General features: G+C 27.4%; 2 protein-coding genes across 2 annotated transcripts; both read right to left on the bottom strand.

Moving 5' to 3' along the window:
- Positions 1–789: 789 nt before the first annotated feature.
- On the bottom strand, positions 790–13,768 carry LOC115715958 (uncharacterized). The gene is made up of 2 exons (XM_061115274.1): positions 13,056–13,768; positions 790–1,792 (listed from the first exon to the last, which is right to left on the bottom strand). The coding sequence occupies exons 1-2, from the start codon at positions 13,674–13,676 to the stop codon at positions 851–853; spliced, it is 1,563 nt and encodes a 520-aa protein (XP_060971257.1). The 5' UTR covers positions 13,677–13,768; the 3' UTR covers positions 790–850.
- A 3,126-nt stretch (positions 13,769–16,894) lies between these two features.
- Positions 16,895–23,799, bottom strand: LOC115715963 (uncharacterized). Its single transcript, XM_061115273.1, has 4 exons — positions 23,370–23,799; positions 21,976–23,097; positions 17,297–18,222; positions 16,895–17,184 (listed from the first exon to the last, which is right to left on the bottom strand). The coding sequence occupies exons 2-4, from the start codon at positions 23,074–23,076 to the stop codon at positions 17,172–17,174; spliced, it is 2,040 nt and encodes a 679-aa protein (XP_060971256.1). The 5' UTR covers positions 23,077–23,097; positions 23,370–23,799; the 3' UTR covers positions 16,895–17,171.
- Positions 23,800–24,335: the final 536 nt, after the last annotated feature.

Genomic DNA, 24,335 nt, shown 5'->3' with positions numbered 1-24,335 from the left:
TGTTCACTACCATAATGGGATGATTAATAATCATATATTATGTTAGAGGCACATGAGAGCACCCTTAAAACTATAATTGGCCCATTAAATTATAGTATACCATTATTGGACCACTTAAGTCCAAATTAGTAAATAACCCTTTAGGGTTAAGGGGGCATGAGATGTATATATATATGTGTTATATGAAGAAGTGGTTTTAAGGTAGGTTAATTAATGGTAATAAGTTGAAGAGGGGATAGCTTCACATTGTGCTCCTCTCCAATCTTGAGTTTACATTGCATTCGGTGATTCTTGGATTCAAATGGCTCACATGGATGGCTCAATGGGAGGTATGCGTGTATTTTTTTGGATGTTCTAAATAAAATATTGATCTTGGTTTTATGATTATGAGCAATGATGATTAATGTTGAATGTGTGTTTGGATAGCTCATAATCTATGTGATAATTTTAACAATAATATCAATCAAATAATCAAATATGTATTAATAAGATATTTATAAGTTTACTTTTAGATATGGAAGTGGCATATGAAGTTCATTAACTACAGAATATCATAATAACATCAAACAAGATACAACTAAACTATGGATTTAGAATTAGACACACTAGAAAAACCAATTCAATTCGATAACTATATTAACAGAAGTAGAAGTGTTTAAAAGTGAAATTTGCACCATTTGTTGATGCTGTTGCTAGTGATGCCGCTTTTTCTTCCTTGGATTTCTGACACCACTAAGATTTCGTCAGCCTATAAAAAAATATATAACGTGTCAATAATAATTTTGGAGCACTACCAATTCCAAAAAATGAAAAGAGAGAAACAGTAAATATCACTATGTATACCATTGGCTTAATTAATAAAAAACTCTTCCAAGAAATGAAGGAGTTGACGATCATTATCTGTAGCGATCAAACCTTCACATGCATTCTTGAACTTCATTGCAGAGGCCTTATTCAAACAATCCTTCATCAACTCAGACTTTGGCAATGACTTATCATTATACTCTTCACATTTCTTCAGTTTTGACTTTTCCTTTTCTATCTCTTGCTTTAGCTCTGCTACCTTCTCCCTTACTTTTGTAGGGATTTCTGTTTCAAGTCTTTTTGTTTGGAGGCCTAAGAAAGTTTGTATGAATTTCTCTAGATGAGCAACCACGAAATAAATGTTAAAGTCCTGAGAGCTCACGAATCTCAAGTGGAAATACCATTGTTGAAGATGATGTTTGGTGATGTCTGCCACCATAGTAGAGCACATTTCCTTTATGACCTCACATAAAACAGAATAAACAACGCACTTCCATCGCCAATTATTTTCAGTGATTCCAACATCTCCATACTGATCAAGTAATTTGTTGAAAATAGGTACTAAAGTAAAAGGTATCTTATAATCTCCCATACTTACAATCTTCACTCCTAAATCATTAGCTTTCAATTCTATTGTGTTTGCCTTAAAGAATTCGTCAAGCTCATTACAAAATTCTTGAAAATCCTTATTGGTGAAGTGAGAAAGTTGTATAATCCAATCAATATCTTCTCCACCACGCTTATTTTCAGATTGTCCCTTGAACTCAAATGAATTGTCTTCCCATTTGTAAAAGACCCTCAATTTACTTCGAACATTTTCTGACAGTCCATTTATTATATCGTTAAGAGTTAAAGAAGTTTGGTTCATGATCATGGCTATGGCTGTAGAATGATTGTCATATCTTTTTTGCTTATTCAATTTCCAAATATCATCTCCAATATTCTTTAACTCCACATTTTGAAGCTCTCCTGTTAGTATTTTTATGATCTGTATATATTTAAGATAAAAGTAATAATGTATATTTCAAAAGTAAATAATTACTTAAGGTACATAAAAATAATTAATCTAAGTATACATTAATATAAATTAATTTTAAAACAAATAAAATTTACTATAAATACAGACTAATTTATTCATTATAGTTTCTAATATTTAAATCAAAACATCAATTTTAGTAAAAAAAATCTAACATGGATGGAAATTTAGAGGGGCATGATTTAGTACAAGTCAAAGTTCGAGGGGCATGATTTGGTAGATATCAAAGTCTGAGGAGCATGATTTAGTACATAAACAATCAGTGAAATAGTAAAATTAAATAAAATTAGACAAAAGTCCTTAAATCTAACAATTTCAATAGTTCAGGGGAAAATTTTAACAGTAAAAATGGTTCAAATGGCATGATTTAGTACATATTAAAGTTTAGGGAACAAAAATCCTAATTAACATATTTATTATAGTTACTATAACACCGTTTTGATGGCTATTCATACTTATTGTGCAAAAAATATGATTATTCCTAAATACATTCTTGGAGAAATTAATAGTATTTGCATGTATTTTCTTTAAAAAAAAAAGTGATGCTAATTTTTCAGGATCAGGTCATCTTGCTTGGAAATATATTTGCCAAACTAAAAAAGAGGGAGGGCTTGGCTTTAGAGACATAGCGATAATTATCAATGTGGGTGCTCTCAGCAAATATGTGTGGGGCATTGCCAGTAAAACAGATAATTTGTAGGTTCGTTGGTGCACTTTGTGCACATTAAAACTCAAGATTGGTGGAACCTCCCACTAGTATTAGAGTAACAAAGAATTTGATTAGAAGTAAAATGACTTTGAGGGAGTTCACTAGCTTGCAATTTAGCATCTCAAACATTTGGTCCAAGCTATGGCCAAGGGACAATACGAGAAGGAAATGGTTTTTCTTCATTTGGGATAGGCTAAGTGCTCCAAAACAAAAATTTATTACTTGGTTAGCTTATTGGAAGAGACTCTAAACCAGTGTGTTGCGGTTTGAATTAATCACTAATGCTAATTGTTTGTTTTGTGATGAGGAGTTGGATCTCTTCTTTGGGAGTAGGTACAGTAAAGAAATTCTTTTGAAGGTGTGTGTTTGGGCTGATTTAAACACCCAACAAAATAATTTAGATAACTGCCTGAAATGGGTGAAAAATTGTAGAAGAACGAGATGTAGGTGTGGAGTCTACACGATAGTTTTAAATGTTTTGGTCTACAATATTTGGAGGCTAGGAATAATGCCCTTTAAAATAGCCAAGTATATACTATACATTTCATAGAATTCTAAAGGAAATGTGTATGAGATTTTCTCATTTTCAAAGCGAGAAAAGGTAGTATAGTTGATATTGATTGGTTCGATAATCTAAGTACAATCTATCAATTATGCTTTGAATTGTAAATAAATATAAAGTGTTCTGTTTGCAATAAAATTCATTACTGAATTATAAAAAAAAAATCATATTCATCTATTTAATATTTTGGTATCTCAATTAAAAATGCATTTTATGAATCCACATGATTTTGTAAAACAGTATGTTTTAATATAAAGAGACATTATTAATTAATATGCATCATAAATTTGAAACGAAGTTGAAAACTCTTAAAACTTTCAGAAAAAATTGACAAAGACGATGTTTATGCTGCTGTTTAGAAGGGTAAGTTTAAAGCTAAAATTTTCTATACTTCCCTAATATTTGGCATAGAATGTGTGTCCCCAAACACCGTTTTATTGCTTGGCAAGCACTGAAATACCAACTCTTGACCCGAGACAACTTGTCCGAATTTATTGTGCTCCCCTCGAACAATTGTCCCGTGTGTGATGCTGAACCCGAAACTCATCAACACCTCTTCTTTGGCTGTGAGAGTTCACCAAAAAAGCTGTTGTTGAGATCAAAAAGTGGTTCAACGAGTTTGTGTGGCCTACTATTTTGGAGGAATGGAATTGCCAGTGTAACAAGAATCAACATGATTTAATATCCACAATCAATAATGTTATGATTTCTGCCTTGATTTACTATATGTGGTGTAATCGCAATCAATGAATCTTTGAATTAGTTTGTTATTCAGTCAAGATGGTTAGTTTGTCTATTAAACTAACCATTAAAGCTAGAACTAGAATGCTGAATCCTTGTAACTTTAAAAATAGCGACAAAAGTACTTAGAATGTAATATGTAACTTGTAGTTCTGGTTGTTTAGGGACTGTCTTCTTTTGTTCAGTTGTCTTTGTTTGTATTTTGGATTGTTAGTTTGAATGAATTCTTCCTTCTTCCAACAAAAAAAAAATTGAAATGAAGCAAGTGATAAAATTTAATTCACGTTAAAACGATTTTAAGTAAATGATAAGATAGTGTTATATTATTTATAGTAATATAATATATAGATTAAATATGTGTAATAAACTAATAATATGTAACATATGACAATGTATATTAGTTGTCATCTTTTTGTAACATTTGGGAGTTACTTGTTACTATGAGTAACCTCCACTATCATCACCAACATTAAGAGTGTAAAAAGATGTTACACATCTTAATTTGAAATTCTTAATGCTATAGGAGTTATGGCGTGTAGGAGTTACATTTGAGTCCATAACATCTATGGGGTTATGAGTTTGAATTTCAAATGGTGATGATATCCTAAACACTATATAAAGAGGTCTAAGGTGCTCATTTTGGAGAGGAAGTTTTCTATCAAGAAAGCACTTTGCTAGAAAACCCTAAGGCTTGATAATTCCCAAAGCTATTTCCTAGAGAGTTCCCTTAGTGCTTAGAGATAGGGGAAATAAGCTTTTGGACAAAGGTGTAATACCTTGTTCAAGTCATGGTGATCCCCACTATTCTACACTCAAGGTTGTGAGTGAGTGAATATTTTCTTCTTCATATTATATATATGTTATATAATATTGTGTAATCTATATATCTTCTTCTATATTTCTTATATATAATATATATAGTGTATATATATTGTATATTATATTGTTGTAACATTTATTTAATCTCTTTGTTGGTCCTTGTATTGTATTACAATAGAGTTGTAATATTTTGATTTTCTTCCATTGTAATAATATCTCTAACAATCAAAAGCTTATTCCTTTTCAATGGAAGAGGTGATAAATCAAGATTGTGAGAATACAAGGATAAGAGATTTTATGTAAAAACTATTCATGGGTGAGCATGGTGGTGTATATTATGTGATTTACTATATTTTATATAATAGTAATATATATTATATATATGAGTTATATATATGTGATCATGTGTTTATATCATATTATATATATGATATTTAAATTTTATATCATGTTATTATATGTATATATGTGAGATATATAATATATAATATGTATGTATGAGTAATATATATTATATATATGTAGAGCATGTGATATAATATATATTAGTGAGATTAAATATGTAGAAATAATTACTTCTATGTATTTATGTGAGACATGCATATATAATATATGTTATATATGTGTATATAATATATATCATGTATATTAATGTGTATATATATGTTATATATGTGTGAGGTATGTAACATATATAGTTGTGTAATTAATGTATATATTATGTGTATATGATATATATATGTATATTATAGTATATATGTTATATATATGAGATATGTAACATATACATTGTGAATTTAATATTGATCTCATGTGTATGTTACATATAAGATGTTGATTAGTAACATACATATTATATTAATGTATGAGTTATATAGTATGATAATAATGTTGATAGTAATAATATAATATTGTTTATTGCTATTGATGTGGAAATTATTATCATCTACTTTGTGAATAAAGAATATTTTAATTTTTTTTTTCAATTTGGTAGTAAACATCTCACTTTATGAGATAATAAAAGATGGCTTTTGAGAAGTTACATCTTTTATTGGGTTATAAGAGATAAGCATCTCACATTTGAGATAAGAAAAAGTGGACTATGAGAGTTACACTTTTATTGGACTTGCATTGTCATAAGCAAGAACAAATGGATTAAAAGTGAATCCAAACTTGTGAAATGAGCCATAAATTGGAAGAGCAATTTTGGACTCAAAAGTAAATGAATCAATGTGGATTCAAAAAGATAACAAAATTGGAGAAGCAATTTTGAATCTTAAATGATCAAAGTTGTGAACAAAATTGATGAGAATTGTGTTAACTTTGGTATAATTTTGGGCTAATCTCAATGAGGAGATGGCTTTAAAATTATGGTAAAAATAATCACATTATTTTATGAGTAGTAATGTGAGTTTGACATTTTAGATTTATTGAGAAAACTAAAAATGTCAAATGATATTTTTTAAGGTGACCTTAAAAAGTCATTTCAAGAGGAAATACACAAAAGTGATATTTTATATACACTATGCTAGAAATGTGGGGGTGAGCCACAATGTGTTGAGACATTGTTGATTAATTTATTTGATTTTGAATTCAAATTCTAAATCAAGTTTGGCTATGTGTATAAGTGAAAATATTGACATATTTGGTGTCAAATTTTTGGTAAAAATAATTTCAAGAAGGAAATTAAATTTAAGAAAAATTATAGAGACAAAGTGATCTTCTATATTTTAAAATCAAGATATTATCTTGATAGTGAAATGTGAAAGTGTGGGGGTGATACTCCAATATGAAAAGTTTAAGACATGTTTGGTGTCTTAAAATAAAGTATAATTTAGACATGTTTGGTGTCTAAATTAGTGTTTAATTTTGATATGCATGGTATCAAAATTATTGAGAATTTGAGTGTGTGAAAATTAATCTTTTATGATTAAATTTTCAAAGCTTAAGTACTTAAGGAGAAAAGTGGTCACAAAGTGAACACTATATTTTGGCATGCATGATTCACATGGAATCAATAGTGAGAGGTTATAACAAATCGCTTAATCTCCGTACAAGATTAAAGCATGAATTTTCGAGGGATGGGACCTAAACTCCCTTAGCGTTTTGCTCATTGATGGTAACCTATCTTAACACTAGTAAAAATCTAGTCTTAAATTCAATAGGTAATAACAAGTCAATAGAGTGAATGTGGTACTCAATTGTCCCATCTATGGACGAGTACATGTTGTAAAATTGAGGGTTAAAACCAAAAGGTTTTTTAATGGAGCTTAAGTTTAAGAAAACTCACTTAAGCTTAAGAAGTGTCTAACAAGTGGTGAGACACTAAAACTCCACCTATATGGACTAGAGGTGGTGCCGCCTCTTATGAGAATTGGGAGTTATTCTCTAGAGAGTCCATGAATTGGAATTTTGCACATGGCCATTAACGGTGCAAGAGCGAGACATGCGGTCTCAAGTGAGCATTAGCGAGGGTGTGTGTGTTATCACCGGTTTGTATTAAAGGAATAATGGTTCAATGCTACGGCAACCAAAATTTCATCAAACTTTGTGGTAATTACACTAAAATAAAATTCAAGTCGAAAGACATTTTATCTAATGCACCTAAGCAAGACTTCTTAAAAGTGTGTATTTAGTCAATCAAAGTGGGGGAATATTATATTTTGATATAATATTTTTGATTGATTAAATAAATGTTACAAAAGTTACAAGTTTGTTACTAAAGAGATAATATTTAATCTAGTGAGGGATTGTTATATTATTTATAGTAATATAATATATAGATTAAATATGTGTAATAAACTAATAATATGTAACATATGACAATGTATATTAGTTGTCATCTTTTTGTAACATTTGGGAGTTACTTGTTACTATGAGTAACCTCCACTATCATCACCAACATTAAGAGTGTAAAAAGATGTTACACATCTTAATTTGAAATTCTTAATGCTATAGGAGTTATGGTGTGTATGAGTTACATTTGAGTCCATAACATCTATGGGGTTATGAGTTTGAATTTCAAATGGTGATGATATCCTAAACACTATATAAAGAGGTCTAAGGTGCTCATTTTGGAGAGGAAGTTTTCTATCAAGAAAGCACTTTGCTAGAAAACCCTAAGGCTTGATAATTCCCAAAGCTATTTCCTAGAGAGTTCCCTTAGTGCTTAGAGATAGGGGAAATAAGCTTTTGGACAAAGGTGTAATACCTTGTTCAAGTCATGGTGATCCCCACTATTCTACACTCAAGGTTGTGAGTGAGTGATCTTTTCTTCTTCATATTATATATATGTTATATAATATTGTGTAATCTATATATCTTCTTCTATATTTCTTATATATAATATATATAGTGTATATATATTGTATATTATATTGTTGTAACATTTATTTAATCTCTTTGTTGGTCCTTGTATTGTATTACAATAGAGTTGTAATATTTTGATTTTCTTCCATTGTAATAATATCTCTAACAGATAGTACTCTTACCAAATTAATCATTTATATATAAGAATTGAACATAATAAAAATATTGAAAGATGTTTTTTAGTAAAAAATAAATTAAAAAAATATCAAAAGCCTTATATTTTTATATATACTAAATAATAATTTTGTGCAAGGCACGAATATTTAGTTTTATATTAGATTATATATATATATATTCTTTTTTTTAAAAAAATGTTACAATAATTAAATAATTAATGTTATAAATACATAAGTTGAAATGAAAGGCCGCAGCACAATCTAAATGTCAAACAGTCAAAGTATATTAAGGCTATTATATATGATAAAATACTAACATCACTTTGTACTTATTATTATTTGAGTCACAAACCAATCCACATTTTAATGGTAGAAAATCTCTAATTTTTAACTAAATTTGTTTTAATAATATCAGCTCAAAGAAAATTTTATTTTAACTATTTTTTTTAAAAAAATAATATTATTTGAATTAATTAAAATTAAATAATGAATTTATTAAAGAGCAAGGTAAGAATTCCAAACTATATCTATTTAGTTATGTATAATGAAATCAAATTAAAATATTAGTTTTATATAATTCATATGGTAAAGACAAATTCAAAAAAACTTAAATAAAATAATATTAATAAAAATCATTTTAAAGATTAAAAAGAAAAAAAAAAGTGTATATTTATCTTTTTATAAAATTTCTTCAAACTAGAATTCTAAATTGCATTATTGAGAACAAAAAAAAAATTTAAGCTTTAAGCTTTAATACATATAAAATGTATAAGATTTTTTCTAAACCTAAAATCTGTAATTTCATAATAATTAACAATCATTTATATGTTTTTATTTTTTAAAAACACTTGAGCTTACCAAAACTTATAAGAACAAAATCAATGAAGAAAATTTTAACAAAAAAAAATGAACGAAGAAAAAAAGTGTCATAAACATTATTGAATAATGGCAGTTGCCAACACAAGAATTTCAGCACAAAAAATTACATTTGACCCCTAGACAAGATTATCATCTTCCAATCCTAAGAATATAAATAATGAACAACACCTCATTAGTTATTCTAGGAGAATGATGCATGATAATATATATAAAAAAATCATTAGATGATAATTATATTTCTCTAACAATGATACCCTGAGTAAGAACTAAGATGTATTGTAGCGTTTTATTTTTAAGAGCATGAATAATATTAAGACAATTGGATTCCTCAATCAATCTCTTATTCTCCTAATAAAAATAACACATTAATATGCATGTAAATGATTCTTAGTTTTACAATAATAAATTATTAATAAACTCGCAATTTCATAAAATAATAAAGTAGAAATTTCAATTAATTTTTAAAAATAATTTATAATTTTTTTCAAACTATTGGTTGTAATTATTATTTCCAATTTTATAAAAAATAAATATAATTTATTTAAAAAAATATTTGTTGGAAACTTACCATAAAAGGTTATTAGATTGTTACCTTATTAATTTTTTTTAGTGCCCATTTATGGGTATTACCCATTAAGAAGTATTCCATTACATATTCTCAATCAAATTGAACTACTTTTTCAGGTTTGTTAACATAGATGAAAATAATATATGTATAATTAATAAGGGTCTTATTTGATAAATTTTTTGTTTTCTAATTTTTTAGTCAGAAAAATAAAAATAAATTCTTGTTTTTAAAAATATTGTGTTTTAAAAAATAAAAATGTGTTTTATAACTACTTTTATTTTTCAATTTTAAAAACAGATTACAAAAGTGTATTCTGTAAAATTTATTTTTTGATTTTATTTAAGTCGAGTAAAGGAACGAAGTCGAGTATGGAGTCTGGGTCAGAAACACGGTTTGGTGCCAGGGCTGGGACCGGGTCTGGGTCCGATCCATGTATAGTTGGAGTCCAAAATATTGATTAAAAAAACTGTTTAAAAAAATATTGAAAGTGATTTTTTTTTAAAAAAAAAGATTTGATTCTCAATTAAAAAATTGAAAAATAAAAACAGTTTTATAGAACATGATTTTGAAAAATATTATTAAAAAGTGAAAATTGATTAAAAAAGGGGCATTTTACATAAATGTATACATTTTCTTAAATAATTACAAAAAATGTGCAAAAAAACACAATTTTAAAAATGTACACATTTGAAAACATATTTACAAAAATTCATACAAATTTTTAATTAAATTATAATAGATATATTAATGAGTCAACTTACTATATTTAGATTTGTATAACTATTTTTATGACTAATTTATATAGTATTAATGTGTGACAGTCAGTAGTCTCGTGATCCGTAAGGGGAAATACCGGGTAAGCTGTACAATCCCACACCGCCTGGGGAAGGTCAAGTGGGATGATTCTGAGACTGTGTAGGTATGGGACTACACAGTTGAAGAGAGCTTAAATGGATTGATTGGTACTACCTATGTCAACAAGGTGCATCTTATTTTTCGGTAGCCCATCACGAAAGAACTCCACAGTTAAGCGTGCTTGGCTTGGAGCAATTTCAAGGATGGGTGACCTCCTGGGAAGTTTTCCCAAGATGCGTGTGAGTGAGGACAAAACACGCTGGAAACACTCGTGTTGGTTTGTAGGGTCAGTCATCAATCGAGGAAGCAGCCAGAGTGGCGTACTCGTGTATAAGAGCCATTATTCCGTGGGTGGAAGGACCCAATGGAGGCTTGAAGCGGGGACGTTACAAATGGTATCAGAGCCTTGACCCAGCCGGAAGTGTGGTCGACGAGGACGTCGGACCCCGTAAGGGGGGGGGGTGATTGTGACAGTCAGTAGTCTCGTGATCCGTAAGGGGAAATACCGGGTAAGCTGTACAATCCCACACCGCCTGGGGAAGGTCAAGTGGGATGATTCTGAGACTGTGTAGGTATGGGACTACACAGTTGAAGAGAGCTTAAATGGATTGATTGGTACTACCTATGTCAACAAGGTGCATCTTGTTTTTCGGTAGCCCATCACGAAAGAACTCCACAGTTAAGCGTGCTTGGCTTGGAGCAATTTCAAGGATGGGTGACCTCCTGGGAAGTTTTCCCAGGATGCGTGTGAGTGAGGACAAAACACGCTGGAAACACTCGTGTTGGTTTGTAGGGTCAGTCATCAATCGAGGAAGCAGCCAGAGTGGCGTACTCGTGTATAAGAGCCATTATTCCGTGGGTGGATGAACCCAATGGAGGCTTGAAGCGGGGACGTTACATAATGAGTAAGCCTACTAATTACATAAAATTGTAAATTAATAATTACAAAACATAATAAGATACTAATAATAAACAATAAAATTTATATTTATCATACAAATCACGTCAATAACATAAATGATATATTTTTAAAATTCAAAACATATATAATCATAATTTTTTTAATTAACTATGTCCAATATCATTATTAGTTGATTTTAAAAATCTTAATTTTCACTTATCTACAATTTATATTTTATTTTTTCTAATTAAATAGTATTTGAAATTTATAAAGTTATGTTTGTTTATTTATTTTTTAATGTAAGAATTGTTTTTCAATAGATAAATTCGTTCACTAACTCATTAGAAAAGAATCAACATATAGAAACAATAGAAAAAAAATATATTTATTTTAGTATAGTATAAATATTAGATATGTCTATTTTTATGTTTACAATTATAATGAACATATCAATAATATAAAATATTTTGTATGTATATATGTGTTTATTTTATTTTCTGTTAGTTAAACATACTAATTTAATAAACAAAATAATAATATTCACATATGTTTATTATATTACTCTATGTGTGTCATATTTATTGTTTAGTAATTTTTTATAAAATAAATAATATATATATAAAAAATTGTTTATCTTTATCTTTTGTTTTTGTTTATTGTGTCCTGTTTATTTTTTTTTAATTAAATAATATTTGGAGTTTATAAAGTTATATTTGTTTATTTATTTTTTGATGTAAGAATTGTATTTAATTCGTTTACTTACTCATTAGAAAATAATGAATATATAGAAACAATAAAAAGAAAATATATTTATTTTAGTATAGTATAAATTGGCTATGTCTATTTTTATATTTACAATTATAATAAACATACTAATAATATAAAATACTTTGTGTATGTATGTTTATTTTATTTTCTATTTATTAAACCTACTAATGTAATAAACAAAATAATAATATTCACATATGTTTATTATATCACTATGTGTGTTATGTTTATTTTTAGTAATTTTAAGCGTTGATTTATATTTATATACATTAATTTTATAATTTTGATATTGTATTTTATTGAAAAAAAACTTATTAGATTATAATAATTCATACTAAAATAGATAATAAATATTTTTTCTTTAATAAAAAAATATTTAATTTGTTTATTTTTATAAAACTGTTTATTATTTACTTAATTAATTTTACAGAATTCTTTGTTTTGAATTTTAATAAACATGTTTTATTATTAATAATTTTTAAAACATTAATATAATAAACATAAGAATAAAAAATTACAAAATAATATTAGAAACATTAATTACTGTTTTCTATTTATGGTAATTAGTTTAATTATTAATGATTTATATTATTTAATGATTAAAATGTATGGTTTTATGTAATAAATTTTCAAAATGTATAAGTTTTTCAAATAATTTTTTTTTGCACATTTTTTGTAATTATTTTATTTTTGTTGTACATTTATAAAAAAAATCCTTAAAAAAGTGTTATCAAACGCCACTTAGGCTTCTAGATTTTAATTCAAGTATTATATATTTCTCTATATTATTAAAATGAGCAAATATTATTTAAAGAAAATAAAATGTAATACTATAATCATGCATGAATCTACATACATGTAATATACCAAACAAGAAAATGAAGGCATTTATTATTGAAAAATAAAATTTTGATTATGATTAGCATACCTTAGATTTGAGACAATGTACATGTCCAACAAATTTGCAGGGCTGACAATAATAAACACGTATTCGAGGATCTCGTTCATTTTCACAAATATCACAATAGAAGTCTTCATAACTGTCCTCAACCACCGAATCAACCAAAATAAGAGGATGAATGTGGGACTCATCTTTGATCATGAGTGGCAATGGTCCACAGAGTAAGTGCATTCTGAAGTTGCATTCCAAGCAAAATGTTGCACAAGAAGAAGTGTAAGAAAGTTCTTTGCAATGAGAAGTAGATAGTCCCTTACCATAGCAACCTTGGATGCTACAATGATTATCCATGGGTATCATGTTATCCATGTAACAAAGAGAGTGCTCGTGATTTTCAAACTTAATACTTCCTCTCATTTTGATTGCACTGCATTTCAAACACAGTCGAAAAGTACACTCACCACATTTGTAAGTGAAACAATTTTTCAAAGTTTCCTTACATAGTGCACATTGACCAAACCAAAAGTATTGAAAGTGAAGAGAAAGAGGAGCATGGTCCCAATGGAAAGGATATTGAATTTCTTTGGGAGACTCTGCACATGATTTATGAAGGAAATAATTGCATTCGGTACAACCATAAACATCATCCATTGAGCATATTTTTTATTGACATCCAAAGCAATATTGAATTGTGTCGATATTATCAAGTACATGCAATGGATGATGATGACTGGAATGCTGAATAATGCCTTCTTCATCAGTTTTTTTTTTATGTTTTTTTTAAAAATGTCATATTTTGTATAATTAAATTTTTACGCCATATATATGAAAATTTATCTCTTTTTTCTCATATTTTTGTAAATAGCTCAAAAAAATTTCTCCCTTTTTAAAATTACACATTGTTTTTATTGATTTTGAAAAATACCATATTTTTTTTTCTAAATAAGGACTCAAAAATATTTTTTTTCCTATGACCCGCTAAATTTTAAGACCGTTTCTAAATAAGACCACTCCTAATTTTTTAGGAGAACTTACAAAAATATTAGAATTTGGGTTAACTTATACAAAAATACTATCACACGGATTTTTTTTTCAAAAATATTGTGTTTTAATAAAATAACAGTGGAACACAAAAGAAACAACTAAAAAACAACTGTAGAACAACAGTGAAAACCTAACACAGTACACAGTATTTTTGAAAAAAATACAGTATTTTTAAAAAAAATCAGCCCCACAGTAAAAAAGTAAAAAAATTGGAAATTTCAGTATGTGGTGTAAATAATCCTAATTTTTATCTATTATCTATTTGTGTAATGACATTACACATTTATACTAATTAAGCAATAGTAATAACAATTTACTAATTAGTTTGTATAATATGTAAGAGTGGAGAGATAAGAAGCATAATTAAAATGTGATTAATATGCCATTTAGACAGAACAATAAAAAAAACATTGAAACAATTTAGGACAAAAACAGAATAAAAACTTATGATTAGGATTGGAATTTGGAAGAAATAAAGAGTTGTGATTGTGTATCATAGCAGCATGAAGATTTTTGAATAATATGATATATTTATTCAATAAAATAATTGTCTATATTAATAGGTAGATCGAATACAACAAACATGCTAATTTGATTTTAAACACAATATCACTCCTTAAAATCAAGGTTATACAATATATATTAAGAAAGTAAAAAATTAGTTTCCTTTTCCATAAAATAAAACTAATTGGTTTCCCTAAAGGATGATACTGAATAAATATACAATATAATTCAACAATAGGAAACTAGTATTAAACTAATTTAACAACTAATATACTGTTAATATACATATTTTATTTTTGAACTTTAAAACAATTTGTTTTTTTTTTTGTATTTTTATGAAATTCCACACAGAAACCATATATCAACTAACGGAACAACTTAAATCGCAATTAAAATTCGTATAGTAACCCACATAGAAACCACCAGAAAAACTACTGAAGTAAATTTGAATAAAAAAGTTTAAAAAATAGTATATGGAATAATTTATTAAGAAAAAAATAAAACATTAAACAAATTGTTAAACTAAAATTTTTGTTACATAACTACATTTTATATATAAAGATATATATTACATTTGATAAAATAATTTTTTTTATCACATGCATGCTTATAAATTCATATTTTTGAAAGAAAAATAAATAAATAGACATATAAAATTGAAAAAAAAAATATAACATAAAGTTGATATTTTTGTAATTGTAATAAATAATATTATAATATTATTATGGTTATAATTATAATATTAACATCTCACGTGATCAATGCATGCATGATGAGATTAACTATATCATCTCCATAATTATATCCATTACAATTTTGAAATTTATTTATTAAAAGATTTCTCCAATCAATTCATATCATCCATATTTAGTATATATATATATATATATATACACAATTAATTTTTCCCAAACTAATTAAATTCCTAAAACTCATCCTAATCAACAAACATATTATCCTAAAATTACAAAAAGTATATATTAAGAAAATCATATCATATATTCTCCAACAATATAGTAACAAAACTACTTAAATACGTATATCACTAATTTTGGCAAAAATTAAAGAAATAAAAGAAAAAGGAAATTTTAATTAATTAATATCATCTCTTTAAACTGTATATAAGACTGTGTTGGTACCTAACATATTTTCATAAAACTAAAAGAAAAAGAGAGAGAAAATAATTAATAAGAAGAATGGCCAAAGTTCAAATTGTTTCTGTTCTTCTTCTTGTGGGGATTCTCATTTCTTCCTTTGGTTGGTCTCAATATATACATATTTTTTTATATATTGTTCCTTTTGCATTTTTGAAATTATATTTGTCATTATTATTAGTACTCATACTATATATTTTGTTTTTGTAGGCTTCAATGGTACTCTAGGACAAGATTCTCCTATGCTCCTTGCATGTTGCAAAAGCACAAAGCGTCCAGATTTATGTCCTCATTCAGACTCAAATCCCACTAAATGCGACGCCGAGTGTAAAAAGGGGCCTTGTAGAGGAGGTACATGTAAAAATGAAGGTGGTCCTGTTTGTCACTGTTTCTGTTAATTCCTGTTAATTCGATCTATTATATTTATAATATCAGTTGAATTTTATTATTAATAATAATTATTATTAATAATAAATTTATTAATCACTTGTTTTAAAAATAAATAAATGAATTAAGTATATTAATTCCTATCTTATGAGGAATCCAATAGCACACTATTTTTATTTGAAGTGTATTATTCTTTATTATTATTATTATTTCATTTTTATATATTAAAGTATTTTTTTTAATTTTTTATAAAAATTCATATAGCAACTCACATAGTAATTAATGGAGCAATCTACATCAAAATGTATATTGCAATTCACCAAAAAATCATTACAGTAACCTAAATTGTAATTTTTAAAAAAAACAAATGTTAAAAAATAATATATATAATAATTATTATTATTATGTAAAGTGAGATAATTTATATAGAGTAATTATATAATTAAAATAATGATACATAATAACAAAATAAATTATTTAATTAATCATAATTAATTAAATTGAGACCTATTTTTGTAAAATGGTTTTCGGTAGTAGTGTACCGATAATAATATATATAAATAGCTATACATAACATCATAAAAGAAAGCCATATATAAATGGGATTCTTAGACAAAATCTAGTCTTTTGCAGTATAAGTTAAATAATTTCCATATTAGGGTGTGTTACCACTCTCACAGTCACTACAACAATTTCTTGATGAATCGACTTAATTATCATGTATGTCAAAAGGAAAGAAAATCAAAGGTACAAAGTGATGTTATATATAGAAACTTGTTATAATATCAATCAAATATGTATTAATAAGATATTTATATAATTTTACTTTTAGATATGAAAGTGGCATATGAAGTTCATTAACTACTGAAAATCATAATATATAACATCAAACAAGATACAACCAAACTATGGATTTAGAATTAGACACACTAGAAAAACCAATTCAATTCCACAACTATGTTAACAGAAGTAGAAGTGTTTAAAAGTGGAATTTGCACCATTTGTTAATGCTGTTGCTAGTGATGCCACTTTTTCTTCCTTTGGATTTCTGACACCACTAAGATGCCGCCCTATGAAAATGTATCTAACATGTCAATAATAATTTTGGACCACTACCAATTCCAAAAAATGAAAAGAGAGAAACAGTAAATATCACTATGTATACCATTGGCTTAATAAAACTCTTGCAAGAAATGAAGGAGTTGACGATCATTATCTATAGTCATTAAACCTTCACATGCATTCTTGAACTTCATTGCAGAGGCCTTATTCCAACAATCCTTCATCAACTCAGACTTTGGCAATGACTTATCATTATACTCTTCACATTTCTTCAGATTTGACATTTCCTTTTCTATCTCTTGCTTTAGCTCTGCTACCTTCTCCCTTACTTTTGTAGGGATTTCTGTTTCAAGTCTTTTTGTTTGAAGGCCTAAGAAAGCATGTATGAGTTTCTCTAGATGAGCAACTGCGAAAGAAATGTTAAAGCCCTGAAAATCCACGAATCTCAAGTGGTAATACCATTGTCGAAGATGATTTCTGGTAATGTCTGCCACCATAGTAGTGCACATTTCCTTTATGACCTCACATAAAACAGAATAAACAACGCACTTCCATCGCCAATTATTTTCAGTGATTCCAACATCTCCATACTGATCAAGTAATTTGTTGAAAATAGGTACTAAAGTAAAAGGTATCTTATAATCTCCCACACTTACAATCTTCACTCCTAAATCACTAGGTTTCAATTCTATTCTGTTGGTCGAATAGAATTCCTCAAGCTCATTACAAAATTCTTGAAAATCCTTATTGGTGAAGTGAGAAAGTTGTATAATCCAATCAATATCTTCTCCACCACGCTTATTTTCAGATTGTCCCTTGAACTCAAATGAATTGTCTTCCCATTTGTAAAAGCTCTTCAATGCAGTTCGAAGATCTTCTGGTAGTCCATTTATTATATCGTTAAGAGTTAAAGAAGTTTGGTTCATGATCATGGCTATGGCTGTAGAATGATTGTCATATCTTTTTTGCTTATTCAATTTCCAAATATCATCTCCAATATTCTTTAACTCCACATTTTGAAGCTCTCCTGTTAGTATTTTTATGATCTGTATATATTTAAGATAAAAGTAACAATGTATATTTCAAAATTAGTAAACTATTTAAGGTACATAAAAATATTTAAGCTAAGTATATACATTAATTTAAATTAATTTTAAAATAAATAAAATTTAAAATTTACTATAAATACAGACTAATTTATTCATTATAGTTTCTAATATTTAAATCAAAATATCATATTCATTATTATAGTTACTATAACACTACTTATTGTGCAAAAATTATGATTATTCCCAAATACATTCTTTGAGAAATTGATAGTATTTGCATGTCTTTTCTTTTGGAAAGGTGATGCTAAACTTTTCAGGATGAGGTCATCTAGCTTGGAAATATATTTGCCAACCTAAAAAAGAGGGTCGGCTTGGCTTTAGAGACATAGCGATGTACATTAAAACTCAAGATTGGTGGAACCTCCGGCTAGTATTAGAGGAAAATTGTGATGACAAAGAATTTGATTAGAAGCAAAATGACTTTGAGGGAGTTCACTAGCTTGCAATTTAGCATCTCAAACATTTGGTCCAAGCTATGACCAAGGGACAATACGAGAAGGAAATAGTTTTACTTCATTTGGGATAGGCTAAGTGCTCCAAAACTAAAATTTATTACTTGCACTACAATTTTTTTTTTACTTTTACACTAAAAGTGAAAAAGTATTATAAATCATCATTTTTATGTTGTGATTAAAAGATTCGTGGTTAAATGTATTAATCACAAAAATTACAATTTGTTGTGACTAAATGTATTTTTAGTCACAATACTTCTTGTGACTAAAACTAAATTAGTTACAACTTGTATCTAAATACTATGTTTTAGTCACAAGTAACATTTTTTTGTGACTAAAAGTCACATTTAGTCACAAAAAAATTATGTTGTGAATAAAAAGTTGTCACCAAAAATAGCAGTTTTGTGTAGTGTTGGTTAGCTTGTTGGAAGAGACTCCAAATGAGTGTGTGAGGTTTGTCTTAATCACTAATGCTAATTGTTTGTTTTTTGATGAGGAGTTGGATCTCTTCTTTGGGAGTAGGTACAGTTAAAAAAATTTCTTTTAAAGGTTTGTGATTGGGTTGATTTAAACACCCAACAAAATAATTTAGATATATAACTGCCTGAAATATGTGAAAAATTATAGAAGAACGAGATGTAAGAGTGGAGTCTCCACAACAATTTTATATGCTTTGGTCAATAATATTTGAGGGCTAGGAACAATGTCCTTTGAAATAGCTAACTATATACTATACATTTCATTGTAAATGGAATCTAAAAGAAATGTGTATGAGGCTTTCTCATTTTCAAAGAGAGAATAGTAGTATATTTGATACTGATTGGTTGAATTATTTAGGTACAATCTATCAATTAAAAATGCATTCTAATATGAATCCACATGATTTTGTAAAATAGTATGTTTTAATATAAAGAGACATTATTAATATGCATCCTAAATTTGAAACGAAGCAAGTGATAAAATTTAATTCACGTTAAAACTATTTTAAGTAAATAATAAGATAGTACTCTTACCAAATTAGTCATTTATACAGAAGAATTGAAAATGACATAATAAAGACATCGAAAATGGTTTTTAATAAAAATAATTTTATTTAAAAAAAAAACATCGAAAGCCTTTATATTTTTTTTTATATACAGTAGAACCTCTATTTAAGAATACTCTATCCAAGAATAACCTCTAATTTGTTATAAAAAAATTAAGTCCCGAATTGGGCCAATTATAAATAAGAATAACCTTTAAATTGTAATTAGTTATACATTTTTAAGTCTCGTATTAACAAAGTATACCTCTATATAAGAATAATTATATCTTAATAAAACATATACATGTATTTTGTAAATTTATTTATGTAAAATTAATAATTTTATTTTAAATTATAATACATGTATGACATTATATTTACTCTAAAATATTTCTATTATGATATAGTAATGATTATTTATTGTTATTATTGTTACATTGATATTTTTTGGTTTTTTAATTTTCTTTTAGTGTAACTCTATTTAGTTATAACCTCCCAATTAGAATATAATTTACTTGGTCTTAAGTGTATTCTTGAATAGAAGTTCTACTGTATATATAAATATTGGGAAAATCTAATTTAGGACTGTTTAGTTCTTCCTTATAGAATATTGGGAAGACTATTGAACCAATAAGAATAAAGCATTCTAGTTGTACACGTGATATTGGTGTACTTTTATACATTTGAGTTTTTTTTTTTCAATTAAATATTATGGGATACGATTTTGTCCCGTAAGTGTACTTTCACGAAATGTATTCCGTGATGTACTTAAGCCGTTAGGTGATGTACGACAGCCTTTAGATGAGTCTCAGGGTACGTAATAATAGGTTTTAGGGTACGTTACCATTTTTTAACCCTAATTACCCCTAGATCAACCCCAACCCTCAGATCAAATAACTCTCTCATCTAACGGCTGTCGTACATCACGGAATACATTCCGTAAAAGTACAATAATAGGACAAAATCTGTCCCTAAATATTATATATATATATACATATGCAATGGGACTTATGGGTCCCGCGACTGTGGGCTTAAGTGGACTAGTGATTTTAGAGCATCTTCAAACACATATTAAATTTGGTGTTACATTATCATTAAATTTGATATTAAAAATTATTTTCACTCAAATCACAACACTAAAAATTACACTAAAAAAATATTTCTTATTATTATATTAATTTTCTAATAATAAAAAAAAATATCATATTAATTAACAACAATTACCACAATTTTAATATTTAACTAATAATTTGCGGCGAGTTAAATTTTTTTAAATTTTTCAAAATTTTGCAGGATGTCTTAAATAACTATAATGTACACGATCATGAAAAAAAAAGACCGAAAAGTCTCTCGAATGTCGAAACATGTAGGAGTATATTAGTGCGCTACTTTCAAAGAGGATTGTTTTCGACGAGTTAAATTTTTTAAAATTTCTTAAAATTTTAAAGAATGTCTTAAATAACTATAATATACACTATATATAAAAAAAAAATGACTAAAAAAATCTGTTAGGTGCCGAAACAAAAGTTTCTCTTTTGAAGAGGAATCCCCATGTAGATGTAATTGACTCAGTTTGATTGATAAAAAATTAGTGGCGAAAGTATAAATAATTAATTTTGTTATAATTAACTATTAGTATAAAAAAAAATTGATATCGAAGTTTGTAAGTAAAATTATTTTTTGTAAATAAATACCTACATAAAAATAATTTAAATTAACTTTATAAAAGAAAATTAATAATTCAAATTAAAAATTAATAAATTTTTTAATTATTAATATTATTTTTAAAAAGATATATTATTATAATATGTATAAAGTTTTAATTGTATACAAGTAGTTCTATCGTAAGAGTATACATCTTACATTATAATAACCACATGATCTAAAATCAATGGTCAAAAAATTTCCATATGTAGTGAACTTTTACTAGTCCTAGAGTAGTCTTACCCTATAAATATATATTACAGTGATTGCATATTTTCAATCAAATTGAATTACTTTTTCAGGTTTGTTAACATAGATGAAAATAACATATGTACCATTAATTAGACTTCTAGATTTTAATTCAAGTATTATATATTTCTCTATATTATTAAAATGAGCAAATATTATTTAAAGAAAATAAAATGTAATACTAATCACGCATGAATCCACCAAACAAGAAAATTAAGGCATTTATTATTGAAAATAAAATTTTGATTATGATTAGCATACCTTAGACTTGAGACAATGTACATGTCCAATAAATTTGCAGGGCTCACAATAATAAACACGTATTCGAGGATCTCGTTCATTTTCACAAATATCACAATAGAAGTCTTCATAACTGTCCTCAACCACCGAATCAACCAAAATAAGAGGATGAATGTGGGACTCATCTTTGATCATGGGTGGCAATGGTCCACAGAGTAAGTGCATTCTGAAGTTGCATTCCAAGCAAAATGTTGCACAAGAAGTGTAAGAGAGTTCTTTACAATGGGAAGTAGATGGTTTCTTACCATAGCAATCTTGGATGCTACAATGATTATTCATGGGCATCATGTTATCCATGTAACAAAGAGAGTGCTGGTGATTTTCAAACTTAATACTTCCTGGCCTCATTTTGATTGCACTGCATTTCAAACACAGTCGAAAAGTACACTCACCACATTTGTAAGTGAAACAATTTTTCAAAGTTTCCTTACATAGTGCACATTGACCAAACCAAAAGTATTGGAGATTAAGAGAAAGAGGAGCATGGTCCCAATGGAAAGGATATTGCATTTCTTTGGGAGACTCTGCACATGATTTATGAAGGAAATAATTGCATTCGGTACAACCATAAACATCATCCATTGAGCATATTTTTGATTGACATCCGAAGCAATTAATCGGATCGATATTATCAAGTACATGCAATGGATGATGATGACTGGAATGCTTAATAATGCTATCTTCATCAGTTTTTTTTAATGTTATGGGTGTCGTCCATGCACAATTCACATCTAAATAAACATTGCAGTTAATACATGCGTAGAAAAGAGAATTCCAGACAACTGTTTTACAAGAGCGACAAAACAATGTGTAAGTTAAAGTGGACAAGAAGAGAGGGTGGGCAGGATGAAAAGAGTGATATATTAGTGGAGGCAACTCAGCACATGATTTGTGCAAGTAAAATTGGCATGAATCACAACCATAAAATGGATCTCCTGTAATGGTAGAACGTGTACACAATTCACATTTAATAGACATAATGTTACTTGTGGTCATGCCATCCTTAACTAATAGCAAAGGATGCACATGCCCCCAATGTGTCAAGTGTTGGATCATCTCCATTTATTTTTAACTTGTATTTTCCTGTAAAAAACAAAAACACAAACAAACAACAATTAATGTGGTGAAATGACTCCTGTTCTGATGTCAATTGAATTTATACTTATGTTTTTCACGTAATTAAAAAATATGATCAATGGAACATCCTAATAACAAATAAAAAGATAATCTTATTGTAAGCATCAAAAGATTATAAGATAACAAAACTATAGCTTCCAGAAAGTATATATAAGAAATAATTGAAGGTGTAGTCATACACAAAATTAAAGTACAATTAAATGTTGAAATAGACTTACGGGCTAAGATATAAGAAAGAAGGTTGAGAGATTGATCAACAGTTAGGAGAAATGTTTTAGAAGATATGTCTAGTGAAGTTTGATATAGAAAAATGTTGAAGGAGATATATGTATATTTATATAAAGATAGGGAGTGACAATGATAATATATTAATATATGTATGAATAAGTTGAATATATATATATAAAGAAAAAAGAAGAGGGAGAAGAAAATTGGAAGGTGATCAAAAAGAACAAAAAAGCATATAGAAAAGAAAAGAAAATAATATTCTTAGCTTATTGTTTTAAGGAAAGAAGAAGTAAGAGATAACTAAAAGTAAAAAAAAAATCTTAATTACCTTGCTTTGAAAAAAAATTGAATAGAATTAACTAATTGAAGAGAAAGGAATAAAGGAAAATGCTGAGATGATGATAAGAAAACAAAATTCTTTTATTACTAATTGTTGCTTTCTGATTTAATACATGTGCTATCACTACAAGAAATGTGCTAGCAAAAGTTAGTATTGCACTGGTAAAATAGAATTTATACTTGTGATGTTTTGGCAAAAGGGGGTTGGCAAATCAATGTTGGTATTAGAACTTTTGCCAGCATAAAATGAAAAGCGCTGGCAAAAATAACTTTTCCCAGCGCGTAAATGCACTGGTAAAAGTTAGATTTTAGCCACTACAAATGTACGCTGGTAAACTTTGACCTCTTTGCCAGTGCAGTTTGCAAACGTTTACCAGCGTACATTTAAGATTACATAGAAACTTGGAGGTGTTATGATCAGGTTGATTACATAGAAACTAGTTTAAAATTGATTATATTAAAAATAAATCAAAAATTGAACTCAGGGTATTATTTTGAATAATAAAAATTTAAATTGTGGTTTAACTAAATAGATAGTGCAGTAAATAAATTTTACAAAATACATGATCTAAAATTATTTTTATTCTTACTCAAATATAAAGATAAAATAATTTAGG

The sequence above is a fragment of the Cannabis sativa genome, chromosome 5 (assembly GCF_029168945.1).
Source record: "Cannabis sativa cultivar Pink pepper isolate KNU-18-1 chromosome 5, ASM2916894v1, whole genome shotgun sequence".
Taxonomy (NCBI): Eukaryota; Viridiplantae; Streptophyta; class Magnoliopsida; order Rosales; family Cannabaceae; genus Cannabis; species Cannabis sativa.
The sequence above is the reverse complement of the archived record's forward strand: the minus strand, read 5'-3'. Positions and strand labels throughout refer to the sequence as shown.